The 24,167-nt window shown below is 36.5% G+C and overlaps 1 protein-coding gene across 5 annotated transcripts in view; it reads left to right on the forward strand.

Annotated features, from left to right (window-relative positions):
* Positions 1-24,167, forward strand: part of ofcc1 (orofacial cleft 1 candidate 1) — a 123,718-nt gene that overhangs the window by 48,605 nt on the left and 50,946 nt on the right. For all 5 annotated transcript variants that reach the window (XM_079602130.1, XM_079602133.1, XM_079602132.1 and 2 more), the window contains 2 exons: positions 7,534-7,628; positions 16,050-16,141. In XM_079602130.1, coding sequence (XP_079458256.1) covers positions 7,534-7,628; positions 16,050-16,141 — 187 coding nt within the window. The remainder of the gene's footprint in view (positions 1-7,533; positions 7,629-16,049; positions 16,142-24,167) is intronic.

Consider the following 24,167-nt stretch of genomic DNA (forward strand, 5'->3'; position numbering starts at 1 on the left):
TCACATTGCTGTGTTGAACCGTGAGCAGTCAACGTAAGCGGGATTGGGTAATAGCTAGATCTCTAATAGAGCTCGATCACTTGCGTGCGCCTCCATTAGCTTATTGAATTTTTTTCAGTGCGTTCATTGTTTTCCGTTTGTTTGGGAAATAGCAGATGATTCTGGAATGGGACACGTAGAGAAGCTTTCAAAACGCTCGGCATATGTTTGTGTGCTGAACACAGTTTTGAAGAACTTCACAGTCACATTGAACAAACAAATGAAGCAAATCAAACGGTATACGTTTCTTTTTACGTTACATCACTGGGGCCCTTTTGCCTGTGTTGTTGTCTGTGTAATGTTTTTAGATGATTCCATCTTTGTTGGCTTTATTTTGTTTATAAATTATCTAGACAGCATGTATATGCCTAGTCTTTTTATGGTGTTTCAATACTTGTGTCATAAGCTCCCACATTTTCAAACATTAGACTTAATTTTCTTGTTCTTTGGCCATGAAGGAAACCTCAAATTGTGTGACTTATTGAGAAGAGGCATGCAATTACTTATTATAAGCGTTTAGAGACACATTTTAGTTTAAATGATGATAAAATGGGAGGAAATATAAGCATTACACTGTAGGTGGTATCCGAGCCATATCTAGAGACCAGAATATCATCAAGACTTTGAGGTGGCCACTTTTGACTCTTGTCTCTTAAGCAATCACCCTTCAATTGCTTAGCAACCACCTCATTTAATGACAAAACTTGCTGCTTAACTACATAGTACTACGCATCATTAGATAAATTAGCTAGCTAGTCAGAACTGTATACTGAAACCGTAGTAACATGTTCGCACCTCTGTTGTTTGAACCACGTTGGTTCAACAATATAGGGCTGTCGTAAATGACGTCACTCGCAGGTGGTGGTGTAATAACTTCTACCGATTAATCGATTCAAGAACCCAATTATTGTCAGATTATTATACTTTTTTCACATTAACATGCAGTATCTAACTGGCGGACACTTCACTTCTGTAAGCTATATATACTGTTCATTCAGTCAGCAGCTTTCTCTACAACACAGAATGCTGTTGTAATGACTTTGGCATCTTAGGACTACTTCGCGATTTTTGATGCGTGTCGTTTCGCTTTATTTGATGGTTGATTAATTGTGGGTTACTTCTCACTTCATACTCTGAGGTTCCGTTACATATATATACTCATGCACACTCTTAAACAGGGCAGTGATTCTTTACATGCTGAAATATATAGATTCAAATGTGTATACAGTATATATTTAAATGGAATGAAAGATATGGAATGTACTGCATGTTAGCTTGCTTATTGTCCAAGAGCATGATCTCACAGGTCAAGAGCAATAGTCTAAACCTTACAAGTTTGTGATGCTGTTTGCGAATGTTTATTGGGACTATGGTTTCAGGAAACGATGAATCGTTGATTAGTAGTGATGGAACTTGTTAGTTATTAACGATGGAATGATAGTTGTTGTTAGTAATGATGGAACTTGGGACCATAGTTGGCTAATGATGCTTTCTGGAAATGCCCTCAGAACATCAGGAATAAATTTATCACACGGCACAAGTGCACTCAGTGCGTGTCCGAATCCACTTTTGCTAGTTTACAGGACAATTCCGGCGCAAAATGAACCTAGGGGTTAATAACACATTATGTGTTAAGATGTGTTTTCATGATGATCGAATGTACCCAGTTTTATCTCTAAAAACTGATTAGCTTATAACGCTAGTATATGGGGCATAGAATAAGTAAAAAGAAATCGCTAGTTAATACCACTAACAAGGCTCAAAATAGCCTCACACAAGCACGGTAGCATAATGAGGGTCCCTACATGCAAACCGAAGCATTGGGAACTTTGTAAGTGTACAGACAGTTTAATAAGAAGATACTTTATAAAGACAGTACATTTCGTGTATACATGCACGCATATTGCATGTAGGGACCCTCATTATGCTACCGTGTTAGTGTGAGGCTATTTTGAATCACTACATTGTAATGGATTTAGTACTGTCCTGGTAACTACCTACAACACTCTGGAAAAAACAAAACAGTCATTGCAATGCCCTGTCTAACATTTGCATTTATGCATTTGGCAGATGTTTTTAACCAAAGTGATTACAATGAATTTAAATGATTTGTTCTATCGGAGTGTTTGTCCTCATACCTTGTTGCTAGCACCATGCTCTACCAGTTTACCTGCTACCCACAACACCCTGTCATCCACATAGCAACCAGCAATGCCCCGGCAACCTCGCACACCCTAGCATTATGCTGGTGAGTTTTACACAGACAAACTTTTTTTTTCTTCAGGAAATGTAAAAAAGAAACACAAAGAAGTTGTGTAATTTATGCTCTAAAATAGCCAGCCCTCCCATTACATAAAGATTAGTTTGGACAGGAAAGAGGCAAATAAGCAGTTTCCTTTCACTCAAGTCCATGTGTAGAGCAGTTTTTACTTCAATAAGTGCGCCTTTCCCTGGCACAACTTCCTGTCTCCGAGCGCTCTGTCCTGACTTGGGTCACGGAACATTCTGACTGCACTGAACCAACATCAAGCAGTCTCATTTTGTATTGATCTAGCGCAAAGGCCATTGTTCTGTTATTAATCTTTTTTCTTTTTTTTTGGCAGAGAAAAAAAAAGTTTGGGGGATTTTTTTAAAAGTCATCTTTATTTAACGGAGCAGAACAAGAAAAAAAGTTTCTGGGGTGCTCAGCTTTAAACATCACATAGGCTTTTTAATTACAAATGAGTCGTGACAGGTCTGCTGGGTAGCAACCTGTCCCATTTTAAGCGTGATGCTAGCTGACAGCTCGGCGCTGTTCTCAGAGCGCCGCAACATGTGGAAGAAATTGGTCTTTTACATTTCACAGCTTGTCACTTCCTCTCTGCTGTGAACTTTGACCTCCCACTGTGCTCCTAACACCCCACATGGGAAGTGTCCCCATGCTATGGCACTCTGGGAGAGTTGTGTTCCACTTACTATATATGCCAAGAAAAAAAAAAAGTTGAAGGAAAAAATAGGATGAAAAAGAAGCAGATTCGCAGACAAACAGAGGTAAACTCAATCTGACTCGAATAAGTGATCAAAAGGTGTCCCTCACCGGACATCACGGCGTCAAACCGCTGAGCAGAGATGACGTTAGCATAAGGATCAGTTCAGGTTGCATTACTGCTACACACTCTTATGATATTCAGATGGAGGATTCCCATCAAGCGAGAGAACGGGATTGGGCTGACAACCTCGCATTATTCTGAAATGAAAATCAAATTCAGTGAGGAAAAAGAGCAAATAGAGAACATCCATTGCTGGACTAACGTGATTTATCACGTGTTTTATTTTTCTGCGGTTACCTCAGATGCACATGATTGAACACGTTAGTGTGTGTGTGTGTATATATATATATAATATATATATATATATATATATATATATATATATATATATATATATATATATATATATATATATATCATTAAATAATTTTAAAAAAGTGTATATATATATATATATATATATATATATATATATATATATATATATACTTTTTTAAATGATTGCTTAAATGTATTGAGATGGTAAAGTACGATTTTAATGTACCTTCCTTAACATTGATTTTCAGAAATGTTTCTTTATGGATCGAGATAGTTACGATGATAATAATAACAATAATAATATTAATTATTATAATAATACTCTATGTACTACTGTACTTTAGTTATGACAGTCCATTCCAGACCTTTTCAAAACTCCAGTTAGGATACATTCCTTGTCATCTTTGGGTAATTTTGTAATGCTCAGACATGTCAAATAGCAGGACTGACAGCTAATATGTGTGTGTATATATATATATATATATATTACCTCATTTAAATCCACAGAGGAGGCTATATTTATTGCAACATAAGAGATAGCTGCAGGCGTTATGAGTTAACTGACCTTTCACATTAAGTGAACGATCCGGTTACACTAGGTCTGTTTGAATTCAAATGACTAATTAAATTAGGCCTTTCTGCTCTGATCACCCTTAGTGGATCTGTAACTGCATGAAGTGGGCTGGGCTTTTGGAAGCTATGTTTGATTGCGTCCTGCCCCTTAAGTAAATGCATCATAGTACACTGGGCCCTTTAGCACAATGACAATTTCCAAGTTTTTCTCTTAAGAGTGTTTCTGGAACACGGCCGTGCTCTTTTATATTGTTGTCGCTGAGGGGCCAGTCCCGGTCACAGCGGATAACCCTAATACAGGATCATACTCACTAAATCACACTGCATTCTTTCCCCAATTAATTTACCACTGCCCGTCTTTAAACGGATGAATTAACCTTGCTTATATCAAACTTGTTTTTTAGCAGATGAGAAAATGTAGCCTCTTGTGGTGAGTGTGATGGAGTCGGACAGACATTCCCAAAGGCTGCTTAGCTTATGTGAAGAAAACTGCTCTGATGTGACAAGCCTTGTATAATGCAAATTTTTTAAACATGATATCATTATAATTGTGTAGATATTTGCTAATCTTCAAATATATATATATATATATGAAAGAAAAACTCACAGGTTTTCCACGATAATATAATATAATATTTCATGAATATACGTAATTTTTAGTTCAAATATTCAATCTATCATAAGTTGCTTCTTGTTAGAGCAATGATTTTTAAACATGCTTACATTTTGTATTAAAACATTTCATTGCTCATAATTTATTTAAAAATGTGTTCTATTCTGCATCTCTTTGTTTTGATTATCCCTATTATATTGGGTAATTATAAGAATCATGGATTATGCTCATGGGTAATCAATAATTCACTGACCTTTGAATTTCTGCAACTCTGGAACCGACACCAGGGCAATTAGAAACCTAGGTGAGCGCACAGGTCCCCGTCGGTCACCCAACCCTTCAGGCCTGGTTCCCACTCTCTCTGCGTTCATGGTGAGCAGAGGATAACAAGCCTCTCTTGTTCACCCTGGGAGAACGTGGGTTGTGGCTGCAGCACTCCAAGTTCATGGACATAGCCTACAGCTGTCAACGCTGCGCTAATTCAGACCCGACACCATCTGAGCATCAGGCTGGAGGAAGGATAATTAAAGGCAAAGTTGCAAAGTTGTGTTGGCTGGCCCATTAAAACATGCATGATCGTGGCGCAAAGGCAGGCAGAATGCTCTGCTGACAGGGATTACAGTCTCTGGACACAGAACAGAGGTGGAGGGCAGGCTTTTGCTCCACATTGCTGCAGGCCGTAGATCGGAACAGGCGAAAGCTTAGAAAAATTTCATGCACAGCACATGGCAGAGACCGGGGTCTTTGGTTTTTATAAGGCTAATGTCTTTATTATTGTGTCAGTATCTTAAAAAAAAAAAAAAATCTGATGCTGCATACATTATCATTGTAAAAAAAATTGCAAATTGTTGCATTCTATGCTTGATTGAAGTTATATATTACCTGTAAACATATAGATTGTTATATGGTGTTAAACTTTTGCGTAGTTGTCAGACTTTGTATTGGTTACCTTTTACCTTGGAGATGTAACCCCATTGTTACATTCCTATCATTACGGAGATCAAACCTTGCACCTTGGATCCCATTTCAAAGTTTGCGTTATCGAGCCACCAAACACCATTGTCGTGCAAATGAACGGCCAGAGCGCATTATAAGTTTTCTGTTTTCAGTTAAAACGGTGTCGTATAAGCAGCTCCTAAGTTAATAACTAATGATCTTTGCAACGGAAGTGAATCAATCAAAAACTATCTTTAGCTGGACAATATTTTCATTCTAGAGCTGCTGTAAAGCCAAAACAATATATGTTACTTTAATTTCATATCATCACTGTAAAGCTGCTTTGAAACAATCTATATTGTTAAAAGCGCTATATAAATGAAGGTTACTTAACTTGACTTGACACAAAGCTAATTAATGCATTGTTGCCATCCAGACTCTTTAATGAGCAACTTGTTGGACAAAATAATAATAAAGTACAGAAAGTTTAAGCATAGAAAATAAATGAGGCTATTAACTCCCATGGTACATTGGAATGAACTGTTGGAGGCAATCATGTGAAAATAAAAATATTACAAAACCATTGTGAATCAAGCACACCGATGTTGAATGGCAGCGAGCCACTGGGGCCAGTCTCATAACTTGAAGGTTTTGAATAAACCTTTTTTTAAAATATAACTCCATATGGTTTCGTGGGTCATTAACTGTGTCTCTTCCAAGAGAAAACAGTCTGACACATCTTCCGTAGAAGACAGATTTCCCTTCCGACACTTTTTGACTTTTTAAAGCTTCAGCAGTAGAACATGCATATAATGTTTCCGTTTCGTACGGTATTTCTTAAGGCTTGTCACCACAGTGGAAAGACAGCACATCAGAGGTAAGCCATCCAACCGAACATGATTATGCATTCATTATAATTAAATAACCACCCATATTTATGTTAAGATAGGGCAGATGTAATGCTTTTACCTGTAGGCATCTCAAATGTTTACTAGAAAAACTTGTAATTAAAACCTACATCTGCGTTCAGATTAAGAGTAATATCAGTTTAAAAACAGCACAAAGGACATACCAGCTCTGAACGCTCCTGCTATTAAAACCTATTTGAGTCTTCTGAAGCCTTCCTGATATGTTGCCTATATTTAAAAGTTATTATTACTGATATATTTAATCCCGCAGCAAGAGAAAAATTATATCATCTGGGAAGTTTCCATATTTATTATATAGATGTGACTGGCTGAGGCGAAGAGAAAAACGCAATGAAAAAAGTTTCTCATGGTAAAATTTTTACATGTATCAAGCTAAGGTTTACTTAATTGGAAGCTCCAGGCAATGCAGGAACCCTCTTTTTAAATTCTGTGAATGTTAATATGCTAAATAATGCAAAGCTCCTGCACTTCAAGCATGAGACACACATCTGGCAGCTTACCATTTAAATTACAGACGGAGAGCGAGAGAAAACACTTCAAAAGTAATTTTCCAAAGGAAGGAAGAATGGCAAAATGTATTACAACTAAATTTAATTTTTTTTCGATTTTTCATCATGTCTAATTGTGTGCATTAGAGCAATGAAAAAAGGAGAGGTTGGGCTCAGAGATGTTGATGATGTGTGTGTGAGAGAGGAAGAACGCAAGATATGTGAAGAGAAAGTTTCATCACTTTTTCTTTAGCTGTACATTTCGTTTATGTTGTTGAACGTCTATAGACATTTACTGTTCTCATCAGTGGTGCTTTATGTTACTGCTTTATGTATATAGCATATCATTTATATCCTTTTGTTTTCACTTATTTCAGAATGTTTAAAAAGAAGATACAATTATGTTAAATTTGCTGATTTGCTTTTAGGTATTTTATTTTATTCTACCTTACATCAAAGGTGTACCAATGTCTTTTTTGTGTGCTTTTTTTGCTTTGTCTGTTAAGGTATTATATTATGCAATCCTTGTTTAATTAAACCATAAATCATAGATCATACGATATATTCTGACTTACAAGAATAAAGGGACATTTGTAATGTGATTGCAGATAAGAGCCCCACTGGAGCTGTGTCAGCCTATGAGCCCAGCATCCAGACAAACCGTCCCGTCGCTGAGAAAACCAAGGCCGGAATTCGTAGAAAGGTAACTTTGTGACTAAAGAGACAATCTAATCTTGAACATGGACCATCTTTCTCACTTCTCCTTAGAGGCATCATGACATGCCCATTCAAACTCAGGGTACTGTACGTGCCCCCCTAACATTTATAAGTTGAGTAAACTTAAAAGAGTGAAATATATATTTTTTTTTCATAATTTGTTAATAAAGATAATTGTTAATAGAATTTGTTCATTAGTGTTTGACTCATTCTTCTGTACTGCCACATTATTTTTGGCATTTTATATGTACTGCAACTGCACACATAAAAAAAAAATCTAAATGCATGGAATGTTATGGAACTATACAAAAATAAATGAAACAAGCATATTTCACAAACAAGTATGATATAATTAAAATACTATAGTATAATTCTCAATCATTTTATTTTATTGCTGATTCACTGGTACGCACGCACGCACACAATACACATTTTCTAAATGCATGAAATCTTATGGAACTATTTCAAATACAAAAAAAACCTGAAACAAAGGCATATTTAACAAACAAGTTTGATATAATGAATACTATCTCAATCTTGTTGTTTACATTATTATTGGTACACACACAGACACACAGTCGATTGTGCTATCTTTGTAGGGACTCTCCATAGGTGTAATGATTTTTATACTGTACAAACTGTATTTTCTATTCCCTAAAATCACAGAAAACTTTCTGTATTACATAAAAAACAAAACAAAAAAACACACACAATTTAGTATGTTCAGTAATTCATTTCCCTTATATTTTTTCCTTCTGGCTGGTCCCCACATTATAGGTGATCTAAGATTTGAATATTGTAGTGGGGATGTGGTCCCCATAATGTAATGTGTACACACACACACACACACACACACACACACACACACACACACACACCACACACCACACACCACACACACACACACCACACACCACACACACACACACCACACACACACACACACACACAGTTTTTATTTTGGGTAATTACATTACATGTTTTTTTTAGTCATGTCTATCTAGCCTAAGGCACCAAGTGAGCCAGGACCGCCACTAGTGCCCTCTCAAAAAAAGAAAGAAAAAAAGGTGCTCCCTACTGCTCCTCCCTCTTGCCTCCCTATGCTCCCCTTATTATCTGAGATTTGTCAAAATACATTTCACACTAACAGGTATTTTTCAGTCTTCAAAGCTAGTTTTGATGTGCTCGACAAGCCAAAACAGCTCAGATTCTGTGAAATCAGCAGTGCCAGCCCGGCTCTCTGTCTCTCTAACCACTCCCAACATGCCTTTTCCCGCGCTCCACAGGACTTACGCTAAATGAATCAAAGCTGCAGCATTACCTGCCACACTTTGAAGTGGTAATTGCAGAATGACTTCTCGGTGATGATCTGGTGCTGCTGTCTTATGTTGCATGGCTGTGCATTGCGTGTTCTCTCATTCCACTTTTTGTCTTTGCATCTGCATATTAATTCCAGGTATGGACTTGTGCTCATTGTTTTAGAAATTGTCCTCATTATCCATATTATGTAATGATCAACGGTTAAATCTGTTTATAGCAATAAGTATCAATGCAGAAGTTCTGGGTTTGATTTTCAGGGAAAGAAATGGGTTGTTCTACAACCCATGTAAAAATTGGTGCCATTTGTTTCCAATTTATACATGTCTAAAGATCCCATTACATTTTAGTTTACATAATATATTAATATATTAATATTTTGTGTCAACAGGCCAACATGATTCTCCCCTTTAAAGCTGTGGTGGATGAAGTACACACATCTACATCTTTAGTTAAAGTACAGATGCCCTAATAAAATATGACTCCAGTGAAAGTATTTAGTTCTCCTTTTAAATTTTACTTAAGGAAAAGTAGAAAAGTAATGATAAATGAATGTTTTGTATTGCTACTTTGTATACTCCATCCTACTGCTCAAAATACATGTGGGGGAGAGGTTATGATGTACTGGACACACACATAGAGCTTGAATAGTTTACAGCTTAGTCTGACATCATTATGACTTATTATGAATGTTCAAGTAGCCAGCTCTATTCAACAATAGAAGATTATGTAGACACTTAATATGTATTGATCTACAAGTAAGACAATATTTTATTTTATTACCGAAACCATACACTGATAACTGCTACTGATAATTACTGATAGGCCTAATTCAAGTGGGCAAACAGGGGAAAATAACAATATATTCCATGTAGTACTATACATAAAAATGTGGAAAAAATAAATGTGTATAAAAAAAAATATATAAACATACAATATAAAACCAGATGTGACAGGGTAAAAAACACGTTAAGACGAAAGCTTTGCAAACATACTAGTTTTACATAATTAATTTGCATTATTTCAATGTTATGTTCAGTTTTTACTTAAAATATACTCCATTCAGACGTTAATACACACATGTGGACATTCAAGCATTTAAACTGGCTTGAACAGCTCACCCTTTTACAGCTGATTAAAGGGATAGTTCACTTTAAAATTAAAATTCTGTCATCATTTACTCACCCTCAAGTTGTTTCAAACCTGTATTAATTTATTTCTTCTGCTGAACACAAAGAAAGATATTTTGAAGAATGTCAACAGTAGTCTGTACCCATTGACTTCCATAGTAGGAAAAAAAAAATACTATGGAAGTCAATGGGTACAGACTACTGTTTGGTTAATACAGGTTTGAAACAACTTGAGGGTGAGTAAATGATGACAGAATTTTAATTTTAAAGTGAACTATCCCTTTAAGTTCACAAACAACTGACTGTTGTGACCTAAATATGATTTTCATGTACAATAATATGGAAATCTGTATTCTGTACAATAATACAGTTCTGTATTAGTAACTTACTTTTTTTCCATTAGTTGCACATGCACTTAAGCTCCGAGGATCTCCCATTCTTGGTTCATCTTGAGCCTAGTGAAATTAAGTGAAATATTAACTGGAGACTCGCTTTGACCGGATCATTTGATTCAGCGAGTTGTTGATTTGAGAAGAGATGCAATCGACTGGGTCCAATTTAATTTGCTAACTGATTAAACAGGTTAATTGAAAGTAATCGTTCACGAATCGGAACTCTTGTCAGCTCTGTTACGATTTTGTATAATAAACAACTGATCATTTGAAAGGCATTCAATTTCAAGAGGATATTCCTTAAACACATATCCTGGAACACATTTGACTTTTTATGTTATATTTATATTCCTGCCTGTTTCTTATTATCAAAGTCAGCCAATCTTCACCAGTATAGTGATGATGTGAATAATGTCATACGTGCCTAAACCTGAAAGCCAGCCATTTAATGCAACCTAGTGACATATATAGTTTGACAGTGATCTTCAATATGGTGGAACTCATTGATATGTAGATGCAGGGAGTATCTGCTGTAGCGGTGCGTCTGAGCCAACCCAAGGGCCTAGTGCACTAGGCTGAATGACAGTCTAACAAACAATATTAGCACCCAGTGTTCTTCTCTGCTACAGCTCAGAATGACTCCTTTTGTGTCAAGACTGCTGAAAATACTCCCATTAGACCCCAATTTTTTTGCCTTGTTTTGTTCTATCTACCTCTATTTCTGAGTGAATAGTTCTGTATTTGAGGGACTATGAATAATTATTACATTGGCAAACTCTAGTTCTTTAGTACTGCTGGGTCGCTAGTACTTAGTGTATATGGGGGAGGGGGGCTTCCAGAAAAAGTTGGTCCAGTGAAGTTAAGTGACTGCCCTGAAAGAGAACAAAAAGTAGAACATTAATATGTTTGTCATTATCCAGTTTGAAAAAGTTTGGAATCTATTTTTAAATGCTTATATATGTTTTTACTACTTTAAGAAAGTACACCTCTGTTTTAATCAGTGTGTTGAAGAGAGATTATACCGTCTGGGGTGTGGGGGCTACGTTCATGTTTATCTCGTCACATTTAATTAGGTATGAAATGCATTGCTTGAATCACATAAATGATAAAGGAAAATGTTAAATTCAAAGAGGTGAAATATGACGACAAACCTACCAACAAACAGAGCAGTGCGTAATGGAATGCAGCAGAGCAGCATCAAGAACATCATTTACTGGGGAGACAATTTGGCCATATCTGATTATTGGGTGGGACTTTGCCACATATACCTCAATGTCTATGGTGGTTATGGCCCTGGTGTCGGAAGGTTCAGAACACAGACTTTAATAACCTGTTGACTCAGTTGGGGTTACGTTTGAAATGTATTGAGTGGTGTTGATTTTATTATTATTTAAAAGCCACGAGTGTGGTTTATTATGAGGAACTGGCTAATTCTACAGATACTGAATCTGGTTGTTGTTTGTCACAACTGTTTTTTTAAATGATATATATATATATATATATATATGAACTGGGTCCAAAATGTCCATTTTAACTTGTATTTATTTTATATTTTTATTATTTGATATAGTTATTTCATTTTGATTGCATTACAACTCTTCTGTGCTTTAAGTGATTTCAGCATTTTGGCTAACTTCTGCTATTTTTCTAATTCTTACCACATGCTTCTCAAATCCCACCCTCCAAAAGCACATGGGCAAAATCATAAGCGCAAAATGATTGACAGGTTGAAATTCTGAGAGTTTCTGATTGGCTAGTTTGAGGCCAACATCATGGAATTGGAACCAGTCATTGAAGCCAAACGGGATGCACTGATCAACCAAAAGCGCAACCCCAACCAGCAAAACATGCAAGCACTGAGAACTGCTCGCAATGAAGCAGACTGAACAGCAAGACGCTGCGCAAATGATTACTGGCTCCAACTCTCAGACAACATCCAGGAAGCCTCGGACACGGGCAACATCAGGAAAATGTATGAGGGGATCAAGCAGGCAACAGGCATACCAACAAGGAAGTCTGCACCCCTGAAGTCCAAGACAGGAGATGTCATCACTGACAGGGACAAGCAAATGTGTTGTTGGGCTGAGCACTACCTGGAAGTCTTCTCCAAAGAAAACACTGTTACCCAAGAAGCCCTCGGCAGCATTGAAAACCTGCCTATGCTGGATCAACTGAACACTGAGCCAACTTTGGAAGGTCTCAGCAAAGCCATCAATGAATTAGCCAGTGGCAAGGCACCAGGTGAGGACGGCATACCACCGGAAATCATCAAGTGTGGTAAACAAGCTTTGTTGGAACCGCTGCATGATCTCTTATGCCTCTGCTGGAGAGAAGGGATGGTGCCTCATGACATGCAAAATGTGAAGATCATCACACTCTACAAGAACAAGGGTGACCGCAGAAACTGCAACAACTACCGGGGCATCTCACTGTTGAGCGTAGTGGTCAAGGTGTTTGGTAGAGTGGTCTTAAAATGACTGCAAGTACTTGCTGACCTTATCTATCCAGAGTCACAATGCGGATTCAGGGCTAAAAGAGGTATAGTGGATATTATATTATCTGTATGTCAGCTTCAAGAAAAATGCAGGTAACAGCAGATGCCACTCTTCATCGCCTTCGTCGACTTCACCAAGGCGTTTGACCTAGTGAGCAGGAAGGGTCTGTTCCAGTTGATGCAGAAGATTGGTTGCCCCCCACAGTTGCTCAACATCATAACTTATTTTCATGATGACATTAAAGGGATAGTAAGCTGTGATGAAAATTCTGAACCCTTTGAAATCAAGAGCGGTGTCCAACAAGGATGTGTCCTTGCCCAAACCTTTTTTGGCATCTTCTTCTCCATGCTGTTGACATTTGCCTTTAGACACTCTACAGAAGGTGTCCATCTACACACCATGAGTGACGGAAGGCTGTTCAATCTGACCCGCCTGAAAGCCAAGACTAAAGTCCGCTCAGTACTTATTAGAGAGATGCTGTTTGCAGACGATGCAGCCCTGGTGGCGCACACTGAAGAAGAACTACAGCTGCTGCTCAGTCAGTTTTCCCATGCCTGTAAAGAGTTCGGGCTCATGATCAGCATTAAAAAGACCAATGTCATGAGACAAAATGTCCCTTCGCCACCATCAATCAGCATTGACGACAAGGTGCTAGAAAACACTGACCACTTCACGTACTTGGGCTCCACCATCACCAGTCACTTGTCGCTAGACAAATAAATAGACACACATATTTGCAAAATCTGCTGCAGTATTGTCCAAACTCAGCAAGAAAGTGTGGGACAACAACAACATCACATTGAACACCAAACTCAGAGTATACCAAGCATGCGTCCTCAGCACCTTGCTGTAAAGCAGCGAAACCTGGACGACATACGCCGGACAGGAACACCGCTTGGAAAGTTTCCATCTCCGCTGCCTGCGTTGAATCATTGGTATAACTTGGGAAGACAAGGCCACCAACACATCTGTCCTAGAACAGATAAACTCCCACAGCATGCACCTTTTGCTAACTAAACGTCGGCTCTGTTGGATAGGTCATGTGCACCGTATGAACGACGGCCGAATTCCCAAGGATATACTGTATGGTGAACTAGCTACAGGACACCGTCCTCTAGGCCGACCAGCACTGTGTTACAAGGATGTTTTTAAGCGTGATTTGAAAATCACTGGTATAAACCCAGATACCTGGGAGTCACTTGCAGAAAATCGCAGTGCATGGAGAACCACAGTAAGTGAAGGAATCCAAAGGGGAGAAGTGAAGGAATCCAAAGGGGAGAAGTGAAGAGACTCCAGCAGTTGAAGGACAAAAGAAGTCACAGGAAGGAGGGGAAACAAAGCCATGACTCCAACCCGCCATCCAGCTTTGTCTACTTAAATTGTGGCAGAGACTGCCATGCACAGACAGGACTGCTGAGCCACTCCAGATGTTGCCTACAACAAGATTGATCGAAAAAGATAAAGAAGGCGCAGCCATTGTCTTTCGAGACAGAAGGGGCCTACTTCTAAATGTTCCCCTGACTTGTGAATTTGAAATGCCTTCCAAAGTCTACACAGCATCCAAAAGCCGTGTTCCACAACCCAGAGAGCTTACTACCTTCTAAGGGGCCGTTTACACAACACCATTTTCAAGTAAAAGCGTTAAACTTTTTATGCGTTTTGGCCGTTCGTTTACACGACAACAGCGTTTTGGGTGACGCCATGTTTTTAAAAACGGGTTTCAGACGCAAATCTCTGAAGACGATGACATCATGCACTTGCATATTACATGTTCAATCTATAGTGTTTCATCGCCATCTAATGGCCTGGCAGCAGAATACAGCGGTTTTAGTAGTTTTCGCGGATCCGTGCGAATCATTTTGACATTGGTGTCGTCTGTATGCCGAAAACCCTTAACGCGCTCCGGCCGCCCATCCGCACAAAAAGTGCCTGGTGTCTCGAGAAAGCACTCCCTGAAATAGGTTCGAAGGTGCAAACGATTATCCGTTTTCTCTGCGCAAACCTCAGAAACGCAAACACGCGAAAACGCAGACGGCGCGCACATGCGCATCATGTGTTCGGTCGATAGGTATGCGCGTTTGAATATACTGTATATGTGCACAGGCGTGTAGTCCTTCACAAATCAACCCTCAACAAACTACTTGTTAGGCCTTAAAAATCTATAATTCAGAATTTGTTGTCGCGTCTGTGTAGCTACGCGAACCAGAATTATCCCGATAACGTTTTATCTGTATAGAGGTAAAGGGAAGGAGGCCTTCACAGGGGAGAGACTGTGACTGTGTTAAACATATCGTTGTCATGTAAGCGTACCCTAAGTGGCAGGGAACCAAATAAATGACCAATTAGGAACACTCTACAGGCAGAAACTCATAGAAGACTCGTCTCATTAATAGTTTATCACTAGCATGTTGCTAAGCTAACAACACAATACTCTATAAGCGCAAAATACACACATAAAATACATAAACACAAGTATTGGATAAAATAGACTGTTTTGTTTAATTATATTGATATATGTTCCTGATATTTTGAAACTGAGTAATACAATTTAATGAAATATCTACAAATAATCACAATTTTCCTGTGTTTGTCGCATATTGTATTTATTTATTTATTTTACTGATTTAGTTGCAAGACTTGGACGAAATATCTTGAGGCAGTATTAATATGATGCCTTTCTTTTGGAATAACCTTTGTGTTGTAGATTCTCATATTGAGTCATAATTACTACTAGTTGATTTCAGTAGTTTGTGTATGCCAGGTGTGCTGTTATAAACATATAATATTTTTTTTATGTCTTTAATGTTTAGTGACTGACTGACTTTCTTTCTTTTCATTTCATCCTATCTCTGTCTTTGCCTCAACTTTGATTAGATGTAGTCTGTAATGTGAATGTCATTTGTTTCCTATGCTGATTGTTTTTTCTTTTTGTGTGTGTGTGTGTGTGTGTGTGTGTGTTTGAGAGATGATGCCAGAGTGAAGTGTACTGCTATCATTGTATTCCCAAGATAAATCACTGCAACTGTTTCCTGCTCTGATTACAAATGACATGCACATGTATCTCTCCGATCAGAGCGGCAGACAGAAGAAGATAATCGAGAGAAACAGTGAGGCGCTCAAACCTCTCCCTAAAGATCAGCTGGACCAGTTCACCTTCTCTGTGCGGTAAGTGTCATTTCTCAAGGCCAATTTCATGCCTATGCATATAGTTATGTTCAGAATGGAAAACTTGCATACTTACTGCATAATGCGCACGTGGAACAGTAGGCATTATGTAATGATAAACAGAAATATCTTTGTCATCACATGACCTCATGATGTTTAATTCAGCAGTTGACATAAAGTTACCATTTTAAAAATAATAATACAAATATATAGTTGTTTTTATGTCTTGACACACTGAAAATGCAAGTTCAAGTCAATTGCATTGCATTGTAGAAAAGTGTTACGACAGTATGCCGTTATTTTGGCAAATGCATTGGGCATTCACAAAATTTGCATATGCTGGGCACAGCATGCTGTAGAAATAGTGCACACACTACAGTGGTATGCTGTGCTGAACATTGTGTGTCAGTGTGTGGATAAACATTAAAGGCCTACATATAAAACATGCACACACAACCTTTATCTTTTGAATATATCATATTTTATGCTGAGCTTATATATAAATCCCACCACCTAATTTTCCAATATTTCTTTGAAAATTGTTATAGTTGAGTTGTAACCCTATAATACTCCAGCTTTTTCTCAGTGCATATATTAACACTCATCAACTTGCATGATTTATTTGAGGCTCAATATGAATGTCGCTGTCCTCAATATGAATGTCGTTTTATTGTCAAACTCAATGTGTGTTTTTATTGAAAGGATCAAGGTAATGTTAACATCGGCAACACATAAAACCTTGTGCTGTGGATAATTGCTTTTTCTCTGGTGATGCAAAGTGCACAAGCAGGCCTGCGAATGAGTGTTTTCTCCGTTTTATTGTGGCTTACAGCATTTGATATTAATGAGAAAACAGGAGTGAAAACACACCGGCACAAACAGCAGCAACGCACAAATCTTATAAACGGCCTCGTCAAAATTGCATTTCACAAAACACTTACCTAAATTTCACTGCACGTGCCTGCGATGAAAGCCGCTCGCCTAAATCCACAGAGGGAAAAATTGAGGTGTGTTTTTATTTTGATTTTGCCCAAATTATTGCCAACGCTGTACATTTCTCTGAGAAGAAAGAAAGAGCGACTCGTTTTATAGGATTTAGAGCTGCCTACCTCTGCTCATTTCTGAAAATTGGTAATTTGTTGCCGCTGGACTAGTATTAAACAAGATCAGAAGCTATGCTGCTGCAAGTATGAGAGGAAATCAAATGAAACTCAGGCCACACATCAGAGAAGAGAGGGGCTGGAGCACAACTAACCCAGAGCACGATAAAGGACTTCAAAAAGTAATGCCAGACATCGACGGGCACAGTTTAGCCTCGCTGTTTTTCATGCGAGCAGTCTGAGATACAATTCATATATCTGTTGATTCAGACTGTTTCATTCATATGTTTTGAAATGCAAATCAAGTAGTCGCATAACCAATCTTATGGAGATCATACTGATTTTAGAGAAAACCATTAAATTAATTGTATTGGATACAAACTTTGTTACACCATTAGTAAGGTGTAAACATTTGTACATATGCATTCTTCAATTTGTGATTTTTTCCCCTTTAAATTTAACATAATTATTCACATTTGAATATCATATATGCTTTTTTTTTTCTTTTTTTTTATATAATGTGTGAATTAACTTGTGCAATTACAAATAAGGGTTAGAGCAGGTTTTTGTCTCTAATAATTTTTTCTTTAAGTTAAATTTGCTACAATTTCTCTATTTTTGGGATTGTTTGCTTTCCAGACTTTCACTCTACATTCAATTTATAAAAAGTATAAAAAATATGAATTTCAGTTGCACTTAATGTTACAATAAGTGCACTCTCAATTCACTTACATTGTACTCACTCATAAATAGTGAGGGTTACACTTGATTTTAAGGTGTCATTGTTACAGTGTAATTATATATGTAAGTACTGAGTAATATTAAGTAACTACATGCACTTACTATAGGGTTAGGATATGATTAGGATTTGGTTGAGGGTTATTTGCATGTAATTATGCATAACTGTTATTGTAAGTACATGTAACATATGTAACAAGGACACTCTAAAATAAAGTGATACCATACTGAGTAGTGTAAGCTAACTACATGGGTTCAAGTTTAGGGTTATAACTGCATTACTACAATACGTACATAATATGTTCATGAGAAATAGGACTGTAAAATAAAGTGCTACCAAATTTTTTTTTTCTTAAAACAACCTATTTTCAATTAATCTGGTATTAACATTTGTTTTAGGGCTGTGCAATGATTAATCGTGATTAATCGCATCCAAAATAAAAGTTTGTGTTTACATAATATATGTATTATATATAAATAACTTTTTCTTAAATATTAACATGCATGTGTGTGTGTTTATATATACAAAATAATTATACAGTACACTAATATATTATTTAAAAACAAACTTTTATTTTGGATGCAGTTAGTCGCGATTAATCGCTTCACAGCCCTATTTTTTTATATCAAACAACCACTGTTCCTAATACTGCTCATTACCATGCAATTTTTTTTTTAAATCACCAGAATTTTTTCCTTAGGACATGTTATAATTGTTTAAACACAGATAAAACAGTTTGAAGGGTTTAATTTCGCAAGATCATCTAAATGTACCTGAGCATGACAGATCGGACATAACCCCCGCCCCCCTCCCGCGGTAACATGCTGTCTCCATAAATGCTTTACGGTTTTGATGTCACATGTGAATGAGTGAGGCATATTACTGCCATCTAGAGAATCAGCAGAGACTCTAATGTTACATTTGATTTTTCTTTTTCTTCTGATGTGAAATGTGTTTGGCTCAAACAGAGGTGTTGACAGTTCACAGCCACGGTTTATTGATAACTGCTGTCCCATTTGTTTGCATGGAAAATCCGTATGAGTTGTTGCTCAGTCCGCTTGAATGACCTCTGAAAGTACAATGTGTGCCGACTAAAACTCCAAACAAACAGTGTTGAGCATGCCGTATTACTAAGTAAACTGTACATAATGAAATGTGAGTTTTTTTCATGACAACTAGTAAATCAAATCAATATTTATCTCCATTATTATATTTGTAAAGTATTACTTGAGTATTAGCTTGTTGATATTTAACACATTTGCTGAGAAGTGCCCTGACGGGTAATGCGTGTGTGTATTGACTGTTGTGCAGTAGCACTTGCGTATTTGGACAAATTTGGCTGAGTTTCTTTCCTTGAGATCTTAAAAATCATTTAATTTAAAGGGTCATGATTGAATTCTTGACATGTTTAATACATTCATGTAATACATTCGTGCATGTGTTAATCTTACAAAACTAAAATTATAATAATGAAAAAAAAAAAAATCCAGAAAGGGAAATCCCTCCAATACTGTTTAAATATTTACACCTCATTCTGTAATCTAAGAGAATGACCAGAGTTTTCTGTTCTAGTTTTAGAAGCTAAAGACTTATTAATAATAAGAAAAAATTAATTTTTTTTTTTTTTTTTTTTTTTTTTTACATTGTTCCCAAACTTCAACTTTCATATTTTCATTATTTTACTATTATTGTAAAATCTGGATGTGGCAAATTAGTACAAAAAATAGTAGAAGTGGAAATTAAGTATTAATGGTGATACATTATGTCATTAATATTCAAATGTAACCATATACAGGTATGTATATTCCAGAAATTGTAATATGCACAATATAATGCTTACATCTGGTGTAGGCAAAGTGAAAAAGTCTCAACCACCCCAACTCTAAAACAGCACAGACAAAAACGCATGACTCAAGGCTAGTGGTTTTCAGTGAACTGAGAGCAGGGGATGCTGGGTATTGCTCAGAGAGCTGTTTATCTGAATGGGCAGAACTGCTCTTGTTCTTTCTCTTTGACTTCTATTATTCTCCTCATTTGATCCTCTCCCAGATTTACATATCAAACACCTTTGCCAGAGTAATAACCTTAAACCACACATTACAATTTCAAACAGCAAACAAAATGCATCAAAGCGCTAGTATTGATAAGTGCACACAATGACTTTCAGAATGAAAAGAGCGTAGAAAGTGTAACAAAAAGAGTTTGAGGTTTGAAGACCTTCCACCTTATTTGATGTGCTTGTTTGTCAGTAATCTTTTTTTTTTTTTGAGATACAGATGAGTCGCCGTTAAATCAAAATGGGGAAACGATCCAGTCAATTCCCGATGGACAAAATCAAGTCACTTTTTTATTTTCTCTTTCGAGAAGCCGGCAATACATCACAATAGGGCTGAAAAAAGGCTAGTTGGGCCAAGAAAATATGTGTTATTATGTTTGGCCAACATCTAAGGCATTGTCACATTTTTCCTTCACACACAGCAATGCCCGAATGCATCATGTTACAATCGTGGACAAAGTTGAGAGAAATATTGATTATAAATATAAATCATTTTTCATTAAAAAGTAAGTTCAGTTCTTTTGTTTGCTTAATGTGAGGAGTAAAATGTGTAGTGTGAAGTATGTACACTACTGGTCAAAAGTTTAAAATAATTGTTTTTTTTTTTTATGTTTTTGAAATAGTATTTTCTGCTCACCAATACTGATATTTTTTTTTTTTACTGTATTTGATTAAAAATACAGTAAAAACAGCAATGTTGTAAAATATTATACTTAATTTTTTATTTTTTTTAATCTGTTTTTATATAAATATAATTTATTCCTGCGATGGCAAAGCTGAATTTTCAGCATCATTACTTCAGTTTAAGTGTCACATGATCCTTAAATAATTCCAATAGCAGGTTTGGTGCTCAATTGTTATTGGTACTCAACTATTAATACTATATCTTATTATTTTCAATAATAAAAACAGCATTTGCTGCTTAATATTTTTTTGTGAAAATCATGATACATATGTTTCATGATTCTTTGATGAATAAAAAAAATCCTAAATAGAAAATATTAATATTTTGTAACATTATACATGTTTGATCAGTGTAATGCATTGCTGAATACGTTTTAATTTCTGTCTCTCTTTTTTTGTACATCTTACCATGCACTTTTGAATAGGAGTGTATCACAAATAAATTCCATAAAAAGTAGTAAGCAGCAAAAACAGTTTTGAACATTGATAATACTAAGAAATGTTTCTTAAGCACCAACTCAGCATATTAGAATGATTTGCAAAGCATCGTGTGACACTGAAGACTGCAGTAAAGGATGCTAAACATTCAGATTTGCCATCACAGGAATACATTCATTTTTAAATACTAGTTCTTACATTTGAATTATACTTCACAATATTACTATTTTTACTATATATTTTTTAACATATTAATTATTCCTAACTTTTGACAATTGGTGGTGTATATTATATCAAATGGGTCCCTTGGTTTGGTGTTGGTAAGGGTGCTGCTTTAGAAGGGATCAGCCTACAGCGAGAAAGCTATTGTTAATGACTTATTTATACTGTGACAGAAGTTTCTTTCTTGTTTTTTCCTTTGAATGTTTCCTTTGAATGTTGCCTTGAGATATCGTTCTGCAGTTTCTCTGCAGATAACTCTTGTCAAAGATTCCTTTCTCATTGAGCGGGACGGTGAATGTTTTTATCTGCATGTGTGTGTTTGTGTTTTTTCATTAATTACTGCACATATTTATGTTGCGCCGATGTCATCCTGTCAACGAAATATTTTTTCTCGTTTTGGGGAAACCGGTTTTAATCAAACTCAGTCTCGCACAACAATTATATCTAATTAGCCCAATTATCAAGACTCTAATTACATTGAAATATACCCCCCAAATCTCATATCAATTATATCTGTGACTTTTCCTGTCCTAAAAAGAGGAAGATAAAGGGTCTGTGTTTCCTCTCGAGGATGAGCAATGCTTCCAAAATCTCTAAAATCGTTCCCATCTCCTTTCACAAAACTCAATTCCATCCTTTCACGACGGATTCCTTGACGGTTTGTGTTCCAATTTTCTTCTGTCGCTTTACCTTGTCTGTAAATTGTGTGGTTTTTCATTGGTCACATACACACTGCAGTTTAATATGTCTGTCACTTTCTTTTAAATCACTTGAGCACATACGTTTCCTTTCCTGTGTTCCCTTGTGAACAATAAGTACAGTTTAGCATACATTTAATATCAAATGATTAGACAAATATTAGTTAAGTGCGATCTGAATGTAATGTTTTCGGGACTTAACTGCATGTTAATTGCAAATAAATGTTTTGTAGTTAAAAAAAATATTTGTATTTATAGTTTACATTTATATTATACGCAATACGATTAACCTTGGAGTGTTTTTGACCCACTTAAGTAGGATTTATATGTAAATTAATTCTATTGTCTTTGAAATATGGTTAAAGTGTACTGCCGAATCTACTAACAAACATTTATGGTAAACTAATGTATAATTTAATGTAATTTCTATTGCAATTTAGTATATTGAAAAGATGTTGACTTTAAGAGTAATGTTGAATAACACAGTTAATATTACAATCAAGTATGTTAGTCAACACATTCAAATAATTGTACTTTAAAGTATTACAAGATATTTTTAAAACATAATTATTAAAAATTTACTTTGATATAAAACTTTTAATTTAACATTGGAAAGTGCATTTTTTAAAAGTGTACTTAAATCTTCTTTAAAACTATTTCCCTCTTTGAAACTGTCATGGCCCCCAGAACATTTTTATTGTATGAATATCTGAACATACAGTACAATTTGTCAAAAGAAAGAACAGAGCATCTGCTTCAAAAAAATCTTTTAGCTTCATGCATTATTTTTTAATCAACACTTGAATGTAGGTAAGTTTCATAAAAAAAAAAAAACACATTTTGTTAAAAAAAAAAAAAAAGTAGAAAAAACAACAACACTCGGAATGATGATCGAAACATAGATGGAGTAGATTGTTTCCATCAACACCCCCAAAGTTTGCACAGTTATACCTCATTCCTGGTTAACATTTAATTCAGTAAATTAGGCAGTTTTGATTTATATCTTTAATGTTTGATCACTTTATTTTACATGTGGATACGCAATGCTTTTATCGCTTGTTTCTGTTTCTTTTTTACCTTGTTTTTTTTTTGATATGTAGATTCTGTACTCTTTTAAAAGATGTGTAATGGTGCGTTCACACCGGACGCGAATAGCGTGCCAGGTGTGAGTGATTTCAATGTTAAGTCAATGCAAAGACGTGTTACGCGTGTAAAGAAAATCCTGCGGCTCGAATGTGGCGCGAATATGGTGTGAATTGAGCATCTGCCGCGTTACACGCAAATTATTTTATTGTGCTTTTTGTGCAATCACGCGTTTGACGCGAATTCGCTTCTGCCGTCCGAGTTGAAAATCTAAACTCCTGCGTCAATTCGCGCCGCTTTAACCAATCAGGAGCTGCTTGCTTCACGTGGCATAAAGTGACATAGGATTATGATCGCTCCGATGCGGGACAGCAGGTCATCAAACTGGGCGCGGGACAGGCGGAAGTACCGCTGAAAGCGGCCGTCATCCAGGCGCAGCTCCTGGAGCAAATGGTGAAAAACTCGCCAAACTGGGTTCGCCTCCGAAGGGTCTGGAGAACGGTGACTCTCTCGATAAATGATCTATCAACATCACACATCTTGTAAAAAGATGGCCGCCAATGGGTTTCGAAATTGTTGAAACTTTAATTTCGCTTCAAACTTGTGTTTTTACGCGCGTCAATTTCGCTCTTGAATAGACACAAAGTGGTCAAGCGTATAACTAGACGCGGCAGGCAAGGAATTTGACGTGCTATTCGCGTCCGGTGTGAACGCACAGTAAGAGCACCCCCTATAACAGTGAAAACATGGTTTGCCGGAAACTTCTGTCAAAGAGTTAATTGGCTTAAGAAACTGTCATGAACTGTCATTTTTACATACATTTTAGTTGCCTATCATTTAAGTAATATTATATTATCTGCAAGTACAGTTGTATACTTTATATATTTGAAGTACACTACATGTGCACATTCAATTCATTTAAGTGCACTTCTGTTTTAATCTTTTAAATAGCCAATACACATTAGTTTAACATGATCTTCAATGGCTTGAGGTTTGCAGGTGGTAA

The sequence above is a fragment of the Phoxinus phoxinus genome (assembly GCF_949152265.1).
Source record: "Phoxinus phoxinus genome assembly, chromosome: 24".
Classification (NCBI taxonomy): Eukaryota; Metazoa; Chordata; class Actinopteri; order Cypriniformes; family Leuciscidae; genus Phoxinus; species Phoxinus phoxinus.